Genomic DNA, 16,823 nt, shown 5'->3' on the forward strand with positions numbered 1-16,823 from the left:
GGATGGGGGTGTTAGGATCCTGAGATATTTTGTGTGTTTGTATCTGGTAATCTGTGGAGGACTGTGATTGGACCAGCTACGCACCTGACCTGGATATAAGGACCGGCCCTGACACACCATGGTGGCCTTTGAGCCTCGTTGACTTTGTGCTTTGCGTTTGTACCATTGATTGTGCTTCTCTTCAACTTTGCTCGTTCCACCATTATTTTATTGAGTAAGAGTGTCGTGCCAGAGAGATAGTGTTTAGTGAAACTGTGATTGAAGTGTCATGCCAAAGAGATAGTGTTTAGTGAAACTGAGTGTTTGTTAAATGTAACTACTTCTGGTTTTCTCCTATATCTGACTATTGCCTGTTTGACCACTCCTTGGATTCCGATTCTAACTTGTCAACCTGATACTTTTTAAAATAAGCGTGTAAATGTTCTTGTATAAACATTGTTACCAGATTAAGGGATGTAGGGGGTTAGACGCCATTTTATTTGTATTGCTTTTTCACTTTGTTTATGGGTAAGGGAGTTAGGTAAGTTGAATTGTATTTTCATTTCTTTCTTTTGTTTAAGGTCATTTAGATCCTAAAAAGATTGTTTTGTTTGTTATTTTGGCCTTGTCTGCCCCTGACGCTAACCCTTCCTGGTCAATAAAAATCATGTTACACGTCATCTCTCTGGTAGTGTGACTCTCTTCCTTTTCCTGTTGCGGCTGACCCCTAGCGGTCGTAACAGACGGTAACAAAGTTTCAATTTGAAATGAAAGATGGAGCATAGGCTACATTTAATAAAATTAAGGAAAAAATGCCCTTTATAAAGGTAAAAAACTTATTCTGATAAAAATGTTTTCCAACAGTGATGTAATAATTGTAGTTTGAATAATTGTAATGTGATGATCAAATATCATAGGTTTGGCCGGTTGGCGGGTGGATTATTTATTTTTAACAGCAGATTCAGGTGACTCAAAGTGCACCAGATTAATGCATTTATCTTTAAAATGTACACATTTTCTTCCAGGGGGGCATGCCCCCCGACCCCCCTAGGGGTACCGAGCTCCACCCACAAACACAGGCTATATGATGGTCTATGAAAAATACAAATTTCAGTATCTTATTATTAAAATGCATGATCAGGATTTTACCACTTCCGCCTAGTTTTGAGCCAGGAAAAACCCTGCATGTGCAATATAAAGTAATGAACATCGTTCTTTCTTTCTGTTTTATTGCTTTAAAAATAAATAGCATTTTAAGCCAATTAAGCAAAAACCTGTCAACAAAAGTCTGAAAAAAACTGGTATTACACTTGACATTCTGTCCCCCTCACTTTTGAAATGATGGCTACGCCCCTGACAACACCGGACACAGAATGAAAAGTATATAAAGGGGTATTTTATTCCAGACTGCACTTGGAACAGCGCAACGTTAATTAAGCAAAATTTCAGGAACTTAGAGTAGAAAGGTTTGTGTAAAGTGATTGAAATCAATAAAGTTTGCTTCTCACATCAAAATGAGTCTCTCTCTCTCTCTTGTTCTCAGTCACAACATTAAATGAATCCATCACAAAAACTAGGCTAGCTAACATAGACAACAGTAGCAGCTTCTCATTCTAGAAAACAAATACACAAATAATTATAACATTTGTCAGCACAGAAGACCAAAAAAAGGCTGCTTATGTTACATGCAAAATACATGTCAATAGGGGTGTGACGAGACGCTTACTCCACGAGACGAGACGAGACACGAGATTGGGTTCACGAGAACGAGACAAGACGAGATTTTTACACAATTTTTAAGAAATCCTCAATGATGAAATATATGAATGGAAAATAGTCTTTTATTCAACTGAAAATCACAAAATGCAAAACAATTTAGGTGCATTTTGAAATCAACTTGTAATGAATGTTATTTTACTTCTATTTTAATTAATTCTATGCAGTAAAGGACATGCAAACACTGCAAAATGTTTTGCTATAAACTCTACCGTCTGGCTTCTCCCCTGTACGATTTCACATGAGAAATCTAACTCCTTTCCACAAATCGAACATAAAAAAATTAAACAGTATAAATAAAATAAATATAAATAACTGAAATAACACTTTAAATGCAAACAGTAAGTGTGTATCCATAATCAAAGGACTGCTCTCTCAAAACTACAAGTTCAAACAGAAACAAATTTTTTCTTCAAGCATGAAAAAGAGATAGGCTAAATGAACTACACAGAACAGCCTAAGATTATGGTCATGTTCTTTTTCAAGAATATAAGCATGTCGACGATTTCTGGCAGCAGTTGAGACCTTTGGGCAGGGCTGCACGATATGAGGAAAAGCTGCGATGTGCGATAACATTGTTTAATATTGCGATGTCGATATGACTTGTGATATGTGAATGTTAGCTATACTGTTCCCATGTCTTAGTGCTTTAATAGGTTCTTTGCGTGATAGGTCAAATGTTTATTACCTGCCTGGTTCAGATTACACTATTTTAGCGCGATTTTGGCACGATCCGTTTCGTGGAGATTCGGACAACGGGCGTCGGGACGCAAGATTCGATCGTTTCATTTCGTATAGTGTGTCATAGTGGGCGATAACCTACGCGTCTGCGATGCTTCAGGACATCACGACAGAAAGACTAGCATGTTTCATTTTAACGGTCCTCCACGACGGGTTGAGTGCGAGCGAGAGTGAGTGTGCGCGAGTGAGTGAGAGTGCGAGAAACAGTGACTGTGCGTGCGCGAGTGAGCGTGTGTGTGTGTGCGCGAGTGAGTGAGTGAGCGAGGGACAGTGAGTGTGTGGCCCTGTCCCAAATGGCGCACTTCATGCGGACTTTCGGTCTCGTGGACTTGAATTGCGCGTGCTCGCTGAGTCTACGAGTCCGTAGGCCGTCCCATTCAGCATTTTACCGCTCTGAAGTGTGCTCAGCAGCGCCCCCTTTGTACCCTTGAAGCGGTCTTCCATGAAGCCCGCATAGATGCAGGCTCCACGCACTTTAACTACCCAGGAATCCTTGCGAAAGGCCAATCAGACAACAGATGGGAGGAGATTTCACTCACGGATAATTGTTGACATGGCTGAGAAGAAAATATTACTGTTTTTATGACCTAAATGTACATTTTACCAGTTGTTACCTACAGTTTATACAAACATTATGGTCATCGACCAGTGGTTGATGTCTCAAACATAATAATAGCGTGTTTAATAATACGATCGCATTATGATTCATTAAACCGAATGGCAGGGCTTTACTGAGTCATATGTAAACATAGTATGAATATTGAAACCTGTAAATTGAAAAAAAAAATGTTTAAATTCTGTTTTAAAATTGTAATCTTAGTTCAAATGGAACATTATGTATTATTATGTACAACTGTATACATCATTTAAATAAGCATGATTTATCTATTGTCTAATGCCCAGGTGATATGCACAATATCAAAATATAGAACTGTAAAATTAGGCTGTGTAGTGGACATGCAGATAAGACGTCGGAGCGCAAAAATGTGATTTCTCCTGTCCAACAACAACCAGACCGTTATTTCCGGCATGCCGAGCGAGTCTGTCCCAAAAATACCTCTCAATGCGCCCTCGTGGACTCGCGCCAAGGGCCCTATAGGTCTGCACTACATGACGTCACCAAAGTGTGGACTCTGAGGAAGTCCACAAGTCCGGAGTGTGCCATTTGGGACAGGGCCTGTGTGTGTGTACGCGGAGTGTGTGTGTGATTGGCCCGGCACACAAATGATTTAAAAGTGGCAGGGGCATCTTCAATACTAATTTCACCCTCACGCTCCATCACTAACATCACAATCACAACAACTCACGAGACAAAGTTTCACCTCGACGAGAAATAAATCTCGTCGCGTTTTAATCTCGCGAGATCTCGTAATACGAGATCTCGTCACACCCCTACATGTCAATGAAATTAGAAGTTACATTTTTGAGTATTTGCAATACCTTTCAAAAATGATTAAACAATTTAACACTTAGTCTTACATCAGCAAATAAACATTTGTACAACTTCAAAAATGAAATGAATGATATTCAAACTTACTTTTCATCACCACTCTATAACCTGTAAATGTTTTCACAGTGAATGACGCACTCGATTTTCCCCTGTAGACAGTAAAATAAATAATACATCACTCTTCCTCAATATTTGGAACACAAGACTAATAAACACTTATTGGAAATCAATTAAAGTGAACAACACTCACTCTGATGTTTCACGCTCGCCCAAGAAACACACTGAGGGCCTACACAGAGCACTCTTCTCCCCTCTTAATTAGACAAAATGACCACAAATCAAAAACACTGCTTCAAATTATACACAAAATAATCTTAACATTACGCTGGTATTGATGATAGTTCATCACTTACGCTTCGAGAGAATTGTGTTGTTGGGATTCAGAAGTTGTTGGGATTCGTCAGAAATCACCATCAATCACCACAATACACAGCCATCCGGCCAAGCAAACACTGAGGAGGACTTCACAAACTACTAAAAGTGCATATTTCCAGAGAATGTCTAATAGGAAGAGAATTGGCACTCTCTGGTTACTTCCGGTTTCTGGACTGGCTGCAGTAACACGTCTCTGTCCATGCGGGGGCGCTCGCAGGCGAGTGCAGAATGAATGGAGGTCTATGGCACTATCTATGGCTATACCCATCAAAATCCACTTTTCTCAGGATATAATTTTTTGTCTAGTAATTTGAATGTTGTATTCGAAAGTAGATGCAAAGAAATTACACATTGCTGGGTGTTATATTTTTTAGAGTCACTTATTTGCTTTAAAAAGTATTTTAAAATGTCAATGACATCATACACATCGTACGACCAGAGATACTGCTTTACGGCAATCCTTCAGTCGCTTTGGTGATTTCGCGCTCTGCACTTGGCATCGACAACACAGCTGACACAGGTAAATACACGTGCTAGAAGAGTTTTTGTTTTGTTTGTTTCTGGTCCCGCTTCGGATGCCACGATGCCATCAAGCGGTATCTCTGGTCGTAATCAGTCCTTCACTGACCAATCAGCGTTCATTAGCAGAATGCTAGCGTGTTATGGGCAACAACAAGGCAAGGCAAGGCAAGGCAAGTTTATTTATATAGCACATTTCATACACAATGGCAATTCAAAGTGCTTTACATAGAAGAAATTAAAATAATAAAAAGAAATAAGAATAATTAAAACAGTTTAGAAAAATTAAATAAAAAACAGTACTTTTAAAAATTAAAAATAATATTATTATAGATCTTTCCTTCAAAGGATTCCCTTAAGACTTAAATCTTTCCTTCTTTTAACCTTCAATCTTCTTACGACTTCCATCTATCAACTTTCCTTTAACTTTCTTTTCTCCCTCATTTACTCACACGTTCTTTTCACTTTCTTTAGCACTGCGTTCACATTCTTTCTCAGACGAAAACTTTAATATCGTCATTTAAACACTGTTCTACTTTCAAACCCACATTAATACACGTCACTTTCACATTATCACTTTCTTTTACCTTCTGAGTGGGCATTTACAGTTTCGGGCTAAATGCCCTGCTGGCATAGGAGAAATTAAAATAATTAAAAGAAATAAGGATAATTAAAACAGTTTAGAAAAATAAAATAAAATAAAATACAGTACAGTACAAACAGTCGGACGAACAGCGGCACAGTGCTCATTCAGTAAATGCATAGCTAAACAGAAGTGTTTTGAGTCTGGATTTGAATGTGACTACTGTAGGAGCACATCTGATCTCTTCTGGAAGCTGGTTCCAGCTGCGGCTGGCATAATAGCTAAAAGCAGACTCACCATGTTTAGAGTGAACCCTTGGTATTTCTAGCTGATATGATCCTAATGATCTGAGTGATCTGTTGGGTTTATATTCAGTGAGCATATCTGCAATGTATTGAGGTCCTAGGCCATTGAATGATTTATATACCAGTAATAGTACTTTAAAATCAATCCTAAATTTAACTGGGAGCCAGTGTAAAGACCTGAGGACTGGTGTGATATGTTCATATTTTCTGGTTCTGCTCAGAATCCTAGCGGCAGCGTTCTGTATGAGCTGCAACTGTCTTATGGTCTTTTTGGGAAGGCCAGTGAGGAGTCCATTACAATAATCCACCCTGCTGGTGATGAAAGCATGCACAAGTTTCTCTAAGTCTTGCCTGGAAACAAAGCATCTAATTCTTGCAATATTTTTCAGATGATAGTATGCTGATTTAGTTATTGCTTTGACATGACTACTGAAACTAAGGTCTGACTCTAGTGTCACACCAAGATTCCTGACTTGATGTTTAGTTGTTTGACCCCTAGAGTGAAGGTATGCGTTCACCTTGAGAACTTCATCTTTGTTTCCAAACGCAATAACTTCAGTTTTGTCTTTGTTTAATTGAAGAAAGTTTTGACACATCCAACTGTTGACTTCGTCAATGCATCGGCACAGGGAGTCAATGGGGCTGTAATCGTTAGGCGATAGGGCTAAGTACAGCTGTGTGTCGTCTGCATAGCTGTGGTAAGCAATTTGGTTATTTCTCATTATTTGGCTCATTGGGAGCATATACAGGTTGAACAGGAGTGGCGCAAGGATTGAGCCTTGAGGGACTCCGCATGTCATGGATGTCCACTCAGACTTATGGTCTCCTATACTAACATAATAACCTCTCCCATCTAAGTATGACCTGAACCATTTTAGGACTATCCCAGAAAGCCCCACCCAGTTTTCCAGCCTGTCAAGAAGTATGTTATGATCGACAGTGTTAAATGCAGCACTGAGGTCGAGTAGTACCAGCACTGATAATTTTCCTGAATCAGTATTTAAGCGAATATCGTTTATTATCTTTATGAGCGCTGTCTCTGTGCTGTGATGCGGTCGGAAACCAGATTGAAAATTGTCAAAGTATCCATTTGAGCTTAAGAATTTGTTCAGCTGATTGAAGATAACTTTTTCAATGAGCTTGCCTATGAAAGGAAGATTTGAGATCGGTCTATAGTTGCTTAATATGGTCTTATCCAGATTGCTCTTTTTCAGGAGGGGCTTGACAACTGCAGTTTTCAGGGAGTTTGGAAAACTCCCAGAGAGAAGTGAGGCATTTACCACTTCTAGAAGATCTGCTTCTAAACTCAAAACAACTCAACCTGTAAGAAATCGAAAGGACATAAGTACTCGTTCATTCAATTTTCGACCTATAACCCATGTTGAACTTGCAAAACCTACAATAAAATCGGAGATTTCTCAACGGCAATCGGGTGAAAGAGACAAATTTAGCCGTCTAGCCAATAGACTCCCATTCAGTCTGCACTCGCCCGCGATCACCTCCAGTGGAATTCTAATGGAACTGCAACCAAGATCTGTACAATGGGGCTAATAGGAAGTGCCAAGGCTCTCCGTAGACAGGCTCTGATATTTCTCACTATTTTCGTTATATCATCGACTTTTGTGGCCTTGATTCGACACAGCGTCCGCATGAGCATCATCCAAACCACGTTCGGAAATCGCGCTGCTCACAGACCACTCTCGCGACACTTCCAGACAGTGACGTTTCTTAAAGGGCCAGCGTAACATTCCATCCATGGATGAGAAAAGCACTAAAACATTTTATATGTGCAGTTCACTTAACCCAGGCTTTGATAACCAGTCCAGTGATTGACTTTGCAAATTTAACACCTGGTTGCATATATACTTTTAAAAGAAACCAACAAAAAAAAAATTCTCCTAATTTTCACTATGCCAATAATAAAAAACAATATATATTTAGCAGTAATGACAGTTTTTTTTTTTTTTTTTTTTTTTACTTATTCACAATGCAACAGAACCTACCATGCTAATAGTCTGAGATTAGATACATTTGTATTTTCAAAATGAGAATTTTTCTGTTAACATGTGTTGTATCCCATACAGTAACATAGCGTCGGCCCACATCTGGCACGCATGGAATCCACATGTACCAGATGTGGCCCGGAATGGGGCAGACACTATGTTACTGTCTGGGATGTTTGATCTTGATTCCTGCATCCGTTTAAACAGTTGCTGGAGTACTTGTTCCTTTTTTTGCTTATGAGGTGGTAGGCATTTAATACAAGGTGCTTTACCGCCATCTACTGGTAAGGACTGTGGATCAGGAATAAAGAAATTTGATACTCTATTCTCTTATATAACTCTGTCGCTTCTCTCTGTCAGTGACTAAATTGCATGAAGTTTGCATGAATTCATCCTTCCTGTCATTTTAATATTGTGACACATCATCACCACATTCTACTGTCTCTTCCTCGCAAAATTCTCATTTCCCTATGTCATGTTTGAACTTAAGTCTGGAGAATTGTTTAAATTTCATAAAACCATACCTGCTGTATCCTGTACCCTTGGCCTCTGACCCTCATCTGTTGTTTAATTACTATTCATTTCAGTCTTACTCGCACAAGCGGTTTGGAGGATGGATGAATATTGTTTGGTATGGTTTTGGAGGATCGAGAATATAGTAGGATAAAATGATGTCCATATATATTTGCTTTTTAAATTCTTTGCACTCCCATCTGATATAAAATCTATTTTACTCTATACATGAGCTGGTACCCATAAAATCGAACACTTAATCCCATCATCTGAATCCTATCATTTGTAATATTGCAATGAAGATGTCGGTCTTTCATGATGTTCCGTGTTAAACCGATATGTTCACCTTTGTGGCCTTTGGCTTTTGGCTTGCTTAATTGGGGACACATAATATTCAACAATAATATTGATCTCCCTGCATTGACACCATTATGAGAACTGAACTGTGCTGCATGATGACATCACTGTTTTCTCACCAGAGCGACTATATGAACTAAATTAATAACTTTTTTAAAACAGAAATGAATCATCACTGAATTTACTTAAGCTGGACTTTGACTATTTTCTTCTAGATCTGCTGTACAGCTGAAACAAACTTTGTTGCATTATTTTCCTGTTATCACTGTAATGCTGCGTTCTTTGAGCGATCTGTATTGTAAAAAGCGATATAAATAAAGGGGACTTGACTTAAGTTAGTCTATGCCTAACACAGGAAACATGGGACCCTTTGTCATGAGTTTATTATTTGTCATATAAATCTGGGGAACATATAGGACCCCTGAATGAAACATATCATGACTTTGACTTAAATGAAACAACCTATATATAGGTTATGTATATATAACATTTAATATTTATACATTCAGTTAGGCTATGGTCATTAATAGGACAATTAGTGGTGTTTTATATTCAAGAATGAACCAGTGTTTGTGGATGAATCATAACCCTTTAAGTGAACACATTGTTTCATTCATGTCCATTGTTTCATTTGTATACGATTCAGTGTTTCTAACAAATAACTTGATTTTTGACTCCCTAACACAAAAGCAGATGCACATTTATCATCTCTGCATCAATACAATGTGAAACACTTTACATTTTTTTAGACCTGGGACAGTCTTGCACAGTCTTGCACACGTACTTAATGTCTCCCCTTTATTTTAACACTCTTTCCAAGCTGGGGAACGGCAAACCAGTAACCAGCATCCCATGCTGGTCCCGGCCTGCAAAACATGCTGCTGACCAGCAATGCTGGATTGGGACACAACTTTTAAAATTTCAAATTCTTCTAAACCTTCTTCTTATTTAAAGTCACCAATTAAATCAAAATGAAGCATTCTTATTTTTTAACGGAGTTGCAGTGTTTATTATGATTCATTAGTGTACCTTATTATTAAATTCAGCAATTAACAAATAACAACAATCAATTCCTGATAGACAAAATTATTATACATTTTCTTCTCAACTGAGAAGCTGTTTCACTTGGATATATGTCACAACAGGGAAGAAAAGATTAACACAATTTCTGTTTCATGCCAACATTATTTTTTAAGTGTTCTGTTTTGATTTATTTACTGTATATGGCTGCATGATTTGGGTTTATTTTGTCATGTAACCAACTTGGCACCACAAATTATAAATGATGTCTTCTGTTACATAGGAACTACTGAACATAACGCACATTAAGAAGTGTATAGAGTGTTACCCCTGTCAGAGCTTGGTATCGCCGATTGAACATGGATCGGATTTATAATGTCTGAGAAGAGACGTGCAGTAATCTGGTGACCGTCTGCGTTTTTGCGCATGCGCATACATTGTATCCGGAAGTTTAGAACCTTAACTGGTCTCTGAAATTTACTGTGTATAATCACGCGGTGTTTCTGCTCAACAATTCAATGATCGACGCCAATTTTGAGTTCAGTTTTACTGGTGTTTTTTTTTTTTTTTTTTTTTTTTATAAAACTATTATTATAGTAGCCTACGTTGATAGTCGCGAATAGGTCAAATGTGGGTCATTTTTTTTAGGTCGGCCATAAACCCAAGAAACGCTTCAGCTCAGCGTTGACGATTTTTACGTAAGTTACACCACAGCGCGAGTTCGTGCTGCCATGACACCTGCTGAAGCAGCGCCGAAGAAGAAACACGTTCGGTTTGCCAGAATGGAAGAGGACATTGACCACGACGAGCAGGAGGAGGACACGCTTTTCGACAAGCGTAAAGACATTAAGGAGGGGCTGAAAAGTGCGCTGAAGGGGGGTAAAGGGGTCCTGAACCCGGACTCCGACCAGGTTGATGTAATTCGACCCGGACGGAGCCAGAGCAATACTGGGACCTGCTGGCGATGGCTGGTCAGCCTTACGCTTTGCGCGTCGTTTCTCGGACTGGTGGGTCTGTAATGTTCAGCTTGCATGTGGGAAATAGAAAACGATCATATGAACACATAAGGCTTTGCACCCTGTGATTTATTGTCCTATCTCCTGTTATTTTATGTCTGAAGGTGTTCTCTGGCTGTTTAAAAAAACAACTGAATGAAAAAAAAAAAAAAACTGGGAATAGATGTTCAAATCATTGTTATGGTAATTTCCTGTTCGTCTACAGTCATGAAACAGGATAATTTTCATATGGAAAAATGCCTGACAAGTTTGCAGTGGTGCAACATGACCGACAGGTTAATCTGGGCCTGGATACAAGTTCAGGTTAATATTATGATATTTTGACAGATGATACTAATTGGTTACCATATTCTTGTGCTATGGAGTATATTACATAGTATGTACAAGGTACCTGATTACCATGGTATTAGCATGGTTCTGTGCTGATATTCACCCAGGCTGTAGTTTAGTAAAGCAATACTACACACATCCCAGAATATTGGAGTGGCTGGTCAGTAGAAAAATATTTTCTGTTGCACATTTAAATGTCAATAACTAACTTATGCAATTATAAATCTTAACTCCTAAGCAGTTGAAGTTTTTAAACATATTGTATGCATTCACACAAAGAACATTTTATTTTTTAAATACCTCATGTTTTATTTTTTACCGATACAATATCTTGGTATTGTTTGAAGTACCATGAAAATACTGGTATGTGAATATAAAATTACCATTTTAAGTCATTACTGTATCTCTGTAAGATAACAATCCATTTTATGTGCACATGTCGGAATGTGCTGCACATAAATTATCTTCTATATTTTTATATTTCTGCATTTGTTTATATGGTATATTTATAGGGAATGGCCATTGCTGTATTGGGCCCTACCTTTGAAGACCTGGCTATGAATGTCAACAAGAACATGAGTTCCTTATCCTATATATTTGTGAGTCGTGCATCAGGATACATTGGAGGCTCCCTGATTGGAGGGATCCTTTTTGACTGTGTGAATCCCTATCTGCTTTCTGGTAAGGCCCATTAACTCCACAGAGAAAAGACAATGTGTTAAATGAAAGAAGCTTTTTAATATTTAATTTAGTAAATGATTTACTTATAAAAATGTGTGTTTAATTATTATAGGAGTTGGTCTAACAGTTAAAGATATGGACTCTGGGTAACCACCTGATGAAGCTAATGTGTTTAGATTTGAGTAACCTTTGATAGGTTTCAGTGATCTGAAGCAAAGATTCTTAGAGCAGCACTATTTATTTGAATAATGCAAAAAAGAGAAAGGGGAAAGCACAGAAAAGGCTAAATAAGAGGAAGGCTACAGAAAAGCGAGCTAAATTGCCCAAAATAATTCCCTGTCACTCTGCTACCAACTATCAGGCATGAGTTCAATGATAGTTGGTGGGACCATGTCTCATGGTGTATGTTTTGTGGTAGGACCCCATAGAGTTGCATATTTATTTGACTGAAATGTTTTTGAAAAGTCATGGCAGTTAAAAGACATTTGTCAGTAGTACACTGGGGTATGTTTATTTTGTATTTAATTATATTTTTTTGTGGATATGTGATATTATGATTCCCTTGGTGATTCATTGCTCACGGTTGGTTATTGTTTGCAGGCTTCTCAATGTTAATCACAGCATTTGGGATGTCTGGCACTCCCTTCTGTAAAAAGGCTTGGCTGCTCACTGTTTTGATGTCCGGTGTGGGGGTCTCAATGGGAATTTTAGATACAGGTAAGCATGCTCCTGGTGTAGACAGTGTTATAGTATATAAAACCAGCATTAACCAATTAACAATGTGAATTTTAGGTGACACTCAATATAAAAAACGGTTCGTACAAGGTGCTTAAAATGCTTGAAGTACTTGAATTAGACTTTTAGAAATTCAAGTCATGGAAAACAGCCATATGTATGAAAGGTACTTGAAAAGTGAAATTAGTGTTTAATTTGATCAATAAAGCAATCTTTTCACACAAAATGAACACTGCAGCCCATCTGATATGGATAAAGAGCCATTTCGCATGGCTATGAGTGTGATATTGCTCATAAATATCCAAGTATATGATACAGCTTTAATTTTTTAGGTCAATCATATATTCATGGGAGAAAAAATCAGTTTGAATAAGGAAAGCAATATCTTTGTCATAGTATCCTTTCAATGGTTAAAGTTACCACAGTCATCGCATCTGCTGCACTTTGCTTTATTGGTTTATTTTTGTTCATCTATTTACCTTTTTTAGAATTTGAAAGATAATAAAGATATTGTTTGATAAGTGAGATCTCTGATTGAAGTCCTTGAAAACCAAAAAAGTAGTGCTTGAAAAGTCCTTGAATTTCATTTTACAGTATCTGCACGAACCCTGAAAAGACCCATATAGCTTCTACTGTAACTCTTTTGAGTTTCTGGTTGTCAACAGGTGGTAATGTTCTCATACTGAACACATGGGGAGAGCAGGCTGGGCCTCATCTGCAGGCTCTGCACTTTAGCTTCGCTGCTGGAGCCTTTGCCTCCCCGATCATAGCCAAGCTGCTGTTTGGCCACCATTCCCTCAATGACTCAATTAACACCCCTCTGGCGTCTGGCCACGCATCTAAGACCATCGTGCAATTATCCCTGCCAAAGAGCATTCCTTTACCATCCATGTGGGCCTACGTCGTGATTGGTGCTTTTGTTTTACTTGTGTCACTCTTCTTTTTTATCCTGTACTGCTGCAGTTCCCCCAACTCAAATAGGGCAAAGACACCCTCAGGGAAGCAGCTGTTCTCCAAACGTCACAACATACTAATATTCCTGCTGTCCGTGTTCTTCTTCTTCTATGTTGGAAGCGAGGTGGCGTACGGTTCCTTTATATTTACCTATAGCAAGGACTATGTTCATATGGAATCAGCTCATGCAGCGGGACTGAACTCACTGTTCTGGGGAATGTTTGCAGCTGGTCGGGGTCTGGCCATATTCTTTGCAACTTGCCTGCGCCCTGTCACCCTGATCCTGATGAGTCTAGTGGGCACCACAGTTTCCTCGCTCCTGCTGTGTCTTTTTAGCAACAATGTCCCAATGCTCTGGACCTGCACTGGCCTGTATGGTGTCTCCATGTCTACCACCTTTCCCAGTGGGATTGCATGGGTTGAGCAGTACACGACTGTGACGGGCCGCTCAGCTTCAGTGTTTGTGGTGGGTGCAGCTCTTGGAGAAATGGTTTTGCCAGCTCTGTTGGGCTTCTTACTGGGAAAGGTGCAGAATCAGCCGTTGCTGATGTACTTGGCACTTTGCACGTCCACCTTCACTTCTATCCTGTTCCCGGTCTTGTACAAACTAGCGTCCCCAGGAGGGGACGCCACCTTACGGAAAACATCAGGAAGACGCACCAAGGATGCGGATGACAGCGAGTACCGCCAAGCACTGCTGGAAAATGTGGAGGAAGAGGAGCAAGAAAATGAAAGTGAAGCTGACCAGTGGAATGATGCAGACTTTGAGGTGATAGAGATGGACGACGCCAGCCTGTTGAGCTCTCCTTCCAGAGCCTCAGTGCCACCTGATGTTGCAGCCAGTGCGCTTGCTGCCCACTCAGTAGCCACTCCATTGTCAGCACCCTCGAGAGACACCACAACCCTGGTCCAACCTCTGTCTAACACTCCATCTTTTTCCACAGACTCTCCCAGACGCAAACTCTTATTGTCCCTCAACAGGGAGAAGAAAGACTAATATATTGTACTGCGTCAAAGAACTCTGAGAAGCTAAATCCTGCACTCCACATCAACCTGAAGCATTTTTTTCTTTGGTGAAAAGATCACACTAGCAAGTTGATTTGCACTTTCTAAATGCCAGTTGCATGTTTGACGTTCCTTATGGCAACACCAAACCTGTACAGGATTATCTGATAGAAGTTTAATTGGCATTTTAGACATTAACTGAGAATTTTTCTGTCAATGACGATCAGCCTTATTATTGGACACCAATGTATATTAAGATATTGGGACTTCTATATCTCTCCTCATTTGTTGTTGATTGATTTACCTCGAATCGAAGGTTTTGTAAATTGTAACCAGCACAATACACTAGTCTAAAGAACTGTGAAAAGATTAAGACTTTTTTTTTTGTATTGTATGGTTATTGGATGTATAAAAAGTTTCATTAATAGTATTATTTTGATGAAGTCTTTCTTGAAAGTCCTCCTTTTATGTTAACAAATTATTTCTATTCAATCATATGGATTGCTTGGTAATTACTAAATATTAACACATATTTAGCACATTAGCACATGCTTAAATTGTGCCGATACTAAACAGACTTCATGGATAAAATTAGATTTATCATTTGTCACTTTAATGCATGTAAATTGTTTTTGTCCTAACAAACTACAAGTGATGGGACCATTTCCATTGCCTGTACTGGGTAGCCCTGTTCATCTTGACATCTCATTTGTTCGAAGTCCCACTCAACATGATTGTATAAACATCATACATCTATAGTGGAGTGGGTGTATCATACAGCAGTTTTGCTTTCAGTGTAGACAGACAAGTCACTTCTGGATTGGACACAGCATGTGATTAGAGACCACAACTGCTAGTTTCCATTGTACTTCTGCACTTTTTTTGTGTGCAATTTGACAATTTTGCATCAACAAATCAAATCTAACATTTTTATTTCCTAGAAATGAATCGATCTGTATTACATTTGTATTGCTCTGTTAATAACCAATATGTTGAAGAAATCCTTCACTGCATAAATATTTGACTTGTTTGTGAATTACAGTAGTGATGTTAAAACCAAAGGACCCATTTCAATAGAAACAAGCATTTGTTAAATACATCAACTTTTATTATATCAATATTAAATCTCCACCCACAAATGTTCTTTAAAAACAAAGCACCTTAAGTTTTTACAAGTTTACAAAAACAGGTTACAGAGCTCTGAAAGCTCTTGAGTTTTTACATAGGTAGGTAACAATGTCTGGTTTAGAATAGAGAAAGCATTAGAAAAGTTTTTAAAAGGACAAAAAAAGAAAGTACAATTGTGCACACAGACAATATAAATTATCAAACATATTGCCGAAGTCCAAGTTAAGGCTGATACTGACTTGCTTTTCCTCAGACTTGCCTCTGTAGAGAATGGACAGGCATAAAGGCAGGGCATAAAAAACCCTCCAATATTTTAGTTTTATTTTTATTTTATTTTTTTCAGTGCTCACAGACAGAATTTTGGATCATCAAATGCAAGGCTTATTTACAAGACACTGATTTTACAGGGGGGTCTAATTGCAGTCAAATCACTGCTCCACAAGAATTACAGCCAGTTCTGAATCTCCTTGATTTTCAAATTGCTACAGTACGAGGTTCAGTTTAGAGAGGATTATACAGTAAATGTTTGGCCTGTCAATCTGCAGAAATGTACCAAATTAATTAACACTCTGACAACAACCATGAAGCAAATTCAAACACAGTGCATCAAAATCATCTTCCTCTTTTCTGTATTTAAGGCCTCTTTCAGTCCCCCTACACTGCAGTACCAGTCAAACAGTATTAGATGGAATCTCTCTAAGGTCACGTAGGGAAAAAAAGCACCTTTTCAAACTATGACGCATAGAAATTGTGCTGAATGGCACAGTGTTAATAGCACCAGAGTAAAATGAAAGAGGACTCTCAGAACTGCTCCAGCAGCTGGCGAAGGTATGGTCCTCGGGAAAGATGCCGACTGACACGAGACAGTTTGTAGAGTATAGGGCAGTCCAATGAGATGCATGACACCTGACGCTCTGCACTGCCACTGCAACTTCTACATACCTGTCAATCAAATCACAACAGAAGAGAACAAAAGATTGATATATGACAAACATGAAGCATGTGACCCTAGTCTCACATAGCCAGACTTTTGACCAAATCTGGTCCTCATTGCAGCTTAAGGCCCTTTCATACATCAAATGTGTTGCAAAAAGTGGTCTTCCACACCAAAAGCTAAAAAAATAAGAGTCAGGCTGAAGGAAATGGCATGCATGTACAAAGAGTACAACACAAACACCTTTCTCCGCTGCACTGCCATTCCAGGTCTCGCAAGAAAAGGACAAGACCATTCAGCTCTGTCAATTCACCAATCAGAGTAATTTGCATATGGTTAAATTTGATCACTGAAGGTCC

General features: G+C 38.8%; 2 protein-coding genes and 1 long non-coding RNA gene across 4 annotated transcripts in view; 1 reads left to right on the forward strand and 2 right to left on the reverse strand.

Moving 5' to 3' along the window:
- Window positions 1-1,353: 1,353 nt before the first annotated feature.
- On the reverse strand, window positions 1,354-4,564 carry LOC309482925. Its single transcript, XR_014200434.1, has 3 exons — window positions 4,197-4,564; window positions 4,034-4,095; window positions 1,354-1,592 (listed from the first exon to the last, which is right to left on the reverse strand). It is a non-coding gene; the product is annotated as an uncharacterized lncRNA (long non-coding RNA).
- A 5,544-nt stretch (window positions 4,565-10,108) lies between these two features.
- On the forward strand, window positions 10,109-14,832 carry mfsd4b (major facilitator superfamily domain containing 4B). 2 transcript variants are annotated; one of them, XM_082148475.1, is made up of 4 exons: window positions 10,109-10,688; window positions 11,540-11,708; window positions 12,309-12,425; window positions 13,109-14,832. In XM_082148475.1, the coding sequence occupies exons 1-4, from the start codon at window positions 10,413-10,415 to the stop codon at window positions 14,392-14,394; spliced, it is 1,848 nt and encodes a 615-aa protein (XP_082004601.1). In that variant the 5' UTR covers window positions 10,109-10,412; the 3' UTR covers window positions 14,395-14,832. The 2 variants fall into 2 exon arrangements, with proteins under 2 accessions (XP_082004601.1, XP_082004602.1); XM_082148476.1 differs by lacking the exon at window positions 10,109-10,688 and adding an exon at window positions 10,698-11,000.
- Window positions 14,833-15,028: 196 nt separating this feature from the next.
- rev3l (REV3 like, DNA directed polymerase zeta catalytic subunit) overlaps window positions 15,029-16,823 on the reverse strand; it is a 137,879-nt gene continuing 136,084 nt past the window's right edge. The window contains exon 32 of the mRNA XM_082148427.1: window positions 15,029-16,472. Coding sequence (XP_082004553.1) covers window positions 16,332-16,472 — 141 coding nt within the window. The 3' untranslated portion in view covers window positions 15,029-16,331. The remainder of the gene's footprint in view (window positions 16,473-16,823) is intronic.

This window comes from Leuciscus leuciscus (genome assembly GCF_965113295.1).
Source record: "Leuciscus leuciscus genome assembly, chromosome: 19".
NCBI classification, from domain to species: domain Eukaryota; kingdom Metazoa; phylum Chordata; class Actinopteri; order Cypriniformes; family Leuciscidae; genus Leuciscus; species Leuciscus leuciscus.

Excerpts from the sequence above, each read along its gene's own strand:
- mfsd4b (XM_082148475.1), top strand. The coding sequence starts at position 10,413 with ATGACACCTGCTGAAGCAGCGCCGAAGAAGAAACACGTTCGGTTTGCC. Across the intron at positions 10,689-11,539 it reads GCGCGTCGTTTCTCGGACTG|GGAATGGCCATTGCTGTATT; the intron begins GTGGGTCTGTAA and ends GTATATTTATAG. Across the intron at positions 12,426-13,108 it reads AATGGGAATTTTAGATACAG|GTGGTAATGTTCTCATACTG; the intron begins GTAAGCATGCTC and ends GGTTGTCAACAG.